The sequence below is a fragment of the Sinocyclocheilus anshuiensis genome, unplaced genomic scaffold (assembly GCF_001515605.1).
Source record: "Sinocyclocheilus anshuiensis isolate Anshui unplaced genomic scaffold, SAMN03320099.WGS_v1.1 scaffold233, whole genome shotgun sequence".
Lineage (NCBI taxonomy): Eukaryota > Metazoa > Chordata > Actinopteri > Cypriniformes > Cyprinidae > Sinocyclocheilus > Sinocyclocheilus anshuiensis.
In genome coordinates, this window is record NW_015540843.1 from 417217 (window position 1) to 421737 (window position 4521).

Here is a 4521-nt window from a genome sequence, read left to right on the forward strand (position 1 = left end):
GGACATTTTTACTCTAAATAAAATACCAAAAGTGTAACCATTTGTTTCAAGGTTGCATGCAAATTAGTACATTATAATATTTAGTTTTATTAGCATATGTACGTTAATCTGTTTTAGGGCAAAATGTGAACACTGATGATAGAAAAATTAAATAGGAAATTCTCCTTCAGCTGTAGTGTCTCCCATCAGATGTGTGGAAAAAGACATTTGGCAACATGCTGGAGTCTGTCTGCATTGCGCATTACACATCCACTCACTCACTCACCCACTCTCTCTCTCTCTCTCACCCTCACTCTCTCTCTCTGTTTGTGTCTCTGCTGTTCTGCTGCACGGGTTTGAGGAGCACTGCAAGTTTGCTGTGGTCTGGCGGCAGTAGGATGGTTATCGTGGATGTATTATATTCTTGCTGTATGAATGTGAGGCTGTAATGTGAGATCTATCTTAATAACACACAGGAGGTTTTGCACAGATCTTTCCTGCACTGCTCCTCAAGCTGACTGCCCACGTAAGTACAAAGACAGTCATTTTATAACATCCCCATTGCCATCATTTGGATTCACTCTCATTATTTGCGTTATAAATGCATGGTCATTTTGGCAAATAGTGTCTTGATATCTGCTGAGAGCTAGAAAAAAATGAAACAAATCAAATAGATAAATAAATAAATAAAAATTAAATTATTCATTATAATGATTATAATGGTTGGTGCCTCAGAAACATACTGATTTTTTAACGTTTATAATTATATTACTATATATTATATTTATATTGATGTAATTGCATACAAATAATAATTTTACCGCACAATTAAGATACAACAGAACCTCAGTCAGTGGCATTTATGTTTTAACAGATATACTAAGAGCATATATTCACTAGCTGGCTTACAAGAGGATATGTTCTGACTGCTTTCAGGCAAGCCCTATTCAAATTAATTTTACCCTTACTCTTATTCTTATTTGACCCTTAGAACTCTGTTTGAGATCATTGTTCAGTCTTAACATGAACGGTACAAATGTACTGGAATATGTTGCTAGCGGACTAGAAATTCACAGAGCAAAGGCACTGTAGACATTCACATACTGTAGCAATGGAGTTTAAAATCTGATTTCATCTTACTGGCAATCGTGGTAGTCCTGTTGGGAACTTTGTGTTCTCAAAGACCTAATTTTTGTTTGTGAATTCCAAAAGCAATAGGATTCAAAATATATATTAGGATCCTTGGTTCCAGTAGAAACTGCATGTCTTATTGCATCCCTGTTGATTTGTATGTGTGTGTAGGTAGGACATATTTCTTTTCCCTCATGGTATCCGAGGTATCTCATTACTCCACTTATTTTCTGGATGACTAGGTGAGGACACAAAGTAGGCGCAGTGCTCCACTGGACATGGAGATGGTCGACGTTTGGTGGAACATGAGGCTGGATGTCTTGTTGGGTCGTTGACTATTGAAACTGCAGGGCGTTGGATGCGTACTCAACCCACCTGACCATCCGCTGCCATCCAGTACTGCGAGTTTGATCTCCAGGATGACTGTGGTGGTTGCTGGAGATAATATGGACGAGACATCCTCCACTCTGCAGGGGCATCCACAGGACTCACAGTATTCCCCCGAGTGCTGCGAGCGAGTTGTTATCAACATCTCAGGGCTGCGCTTTGAGACACAACTCAAGACGCTCGCCCAGTTCCCCGACACACTACTGGGCAACCCCAAGAAAAGGATGCGCTACTTTGACCCTTTAAGGAACGAGTACTTCTTTGACAGAAACCGTCCGAGCTTTGATGCGATCCTCTACTACTACCAGTCAGGGGGAAGGTTAAGAAGACCCGTCAATGTACCTTTGGATATGTTCTCAGAGGAAATTAAGTTCTATGAGCTTGGAGAAGAAGCTATGGAAAAATTCCGAGAGGATGAGGGCTTTATTCGTGAGGAAGAACGTCCCCTGCCGGAGAACGAGTTTCAGAGACAGATTTGGCTGCTATTTGAGCATCCCGAGAGCTCGGGCCCTGCCAGAGGGATCGCGATAGTGTCCGTCATGGTTATTCTCATTTCTATCGTGATATTTTGCTTGGAGACTTTACCAGAGTTGAAGGAGGATCCACACGGACGGCTCCAGGTGAAAGGCAACAGCACGTTCTACTTCAAACCAAATATTCTTACCGATCCGTTTTTTGTAGTGGAGACACTCTGTATCATCTGGTTTTCTTTTGAGTTGATTGTCCGTTTCTTCGCTTGCCCAAGTAAACCTGCCTTCTTCAAAAACATGATGAACACGATCGATGTGGTGTCCATCATTCCATATTTCATAACGCTCGGAACAGAGATGGCGGAGGACCCCGAGGGTGGAAAGGAGGCAAAGGGTGGAGGAGAGCAGGCCACATCTCTGGCCATTCTCAGGGTTATCCGCTTGGTCAGGGTTTTTCGGATATTTAAGCTGTCCAGACACTCCAAGGGGCTTCAGATCTTGGGCCAGACTTTGAAAGCCAGCATGCGTGAGCTGGGTCTTCTTATCTTTTTTCTTTTCATCGGCGTCATCTTGTTTTCCAGTGCAGTGTTTTTCGCTGAGGCTGAGGAAAAAGATTCCTTCTTCACAAGTATCCCAGACGCCTTTTGGTGGGCGGTGGTTTCGATGACAACCGTGGGGTATGGAGACATGTACCCCGTTACTATTGGGGGCAAGATAGTAGGCTCTCTATGTGCCATTGCCGGTGTGCTAACGATCGCGCTTCCAGTGCCTGTGATTGTGTCCAACTTTAACTATTTCTATCACAGGGAAACCGAAGGTGATGAACAGGCACAGCTCCTCACGGTGAGCAATCCGAACATTGCGTCCGATTCTAACTCCAGTCGTCGCAGCTCGTCTGTCGTCAGCAAGTCAGAATACATGGAGATTGACGACGACCTCAATAACAGCATTGATAATTTTCGCGAGGCGAACCTGCGAACTGGGAACTGCACAGTTGTGAATCAGAATTGTGTAAATAAGGGCAAGCGTCTCACAGATGTATAGATTTCCAATGTCGTTCTAGGCCATTATAGGACGCCCCCGGCTGTATATAGTGTACTCTATTCATATTTCAGAGTGCTTTAACAAGGCCTCTGATAATGTGTTATTTCATTGCGTATGTTTTATCTCAAGTCCATGAGAGTTGCTTTGATTCTGTCTGAAGAACGGTAGTCTAAATCTGCCTATGGATACCAAATATTAAATAATTAAAAGACAGAATAACTATTATATGTACTTGGGTTAGAGTACTTGCATATGTAAATGACTTTACATTTTGCAATGCACCTTATCCCAAAAAATTATCAGTTATTCAGTGACTTTGCAAAAATAAGATTAGCATGAAGAACTAATACTTTCTTGTACCATATGTTGACCATTTATTTATTTGCTCATTGTAGGTTATTGTAAACCATATACAAACTGAATGTTGATTAATTATGCAGATCATGACATGTTTCATGAAATGTTGAGGTCTGTTTGATATGGTACTATGTATCCTGCTTTAATTAATACATGACATCAATACGAACATTATCACGTATAGCCAAGCCGACAGTATAACTCTACTGGATTACAACCACTGCCCACTAAAAGCACAACTTTCTTTAACATCTTTAAAAACAAAGTATTTCAAATCAGTTCCAGGCAGTATTACATTTTAAAAGTATGACTTTATTTGTTAAAGCTTTTTAAATGTACATATTCAGTTCTAAGCTTAACTAATCATAAGATCTCTTTATCTATATTAAATAATTGTAATTATTATATATTATACTTAATACATTATAACTGCATATTTAATAATTATTTTTGAAATGAATAATTTAATAGTGCCTTCAGTCCTCTAACTGGCATAGAGTGTCTCAACATGCAATAGTTACTGTAAAACATTTGCATATCTAATCACACATGATGTGTCGAGGGATATTCCAGGACCACTGGGGTTGAATTTCAGGAAACGGTCCCTCAGCATCCTTGTACATACAATAGAAGTTCATCTCGCTGGATCAGGCATTGCTTTACAAAGAAATGTGAGACATGCAGTGTGTTTTTTAACGTCTTTATGTATTCTTTTGCAATGGCTTTGTTTTGTTCATTGGTTTCTTTGGATCTACCTCAGTGTGATCATGCATAGTATGCTTGTGAATGCAAACTTCATATCCTGTCAAATTATCCAGTCAAATTATGTGGGGAGTGTGGGAGGGGGTTTAGTGGGTGAATGAGTATGCAATAGAGGTGAAACACTCTATTTCAAAATAAGAGTCCATAAAATTATGATTACAAAGTCCATAAGTGATGCAAAGCACAAGTGCTAATAGTGCTATATAATACGCACAGGTCTGCATCAGGGTGTGACTGGTAGAAACTGCCATTACTTTTAATATCCGTAACAATGTGAGTTGAGATCTAAAAGGAACACCTTTAATTTGAGTGTAAATGTTGTCTATCAAAACCTAATGCACTTTAATGAGAATTTATGTATTTATAGGTTTTGCAACGAGAATGACTAAAA

The 4521-nt window shown here is 39.9% G+C and overlaps 1 protein-coding gene across 1 annotated transcript; it reads left to right on the forward strand.

Moving 5' to 3' along the window:
* The first annotated feature begins 320 nt into the window (after positions 1-320).
* LOC107687570 (potassium voltage-gated channel subfamily A member 1-like) lies at positions 321-3647 on the forward strand. The gene is made up of 2 exons (XM_016484957.1): positions 321-505; positions 1353-3647. The coding sequence occupies exon 2, from the start codon at positions 1530-1532 to the stop codon at positions 3009-3011; it is 1482 nt and encodes a 493-aa protein (XP_016340443.1). The 5' UTR covers positions 321-505; positions 1353-1529; the 3' UTR covers positions 3012-3647.
* The last annotated feature ends 874 nt before the right edge of the window (positions 3648-4521 follow it).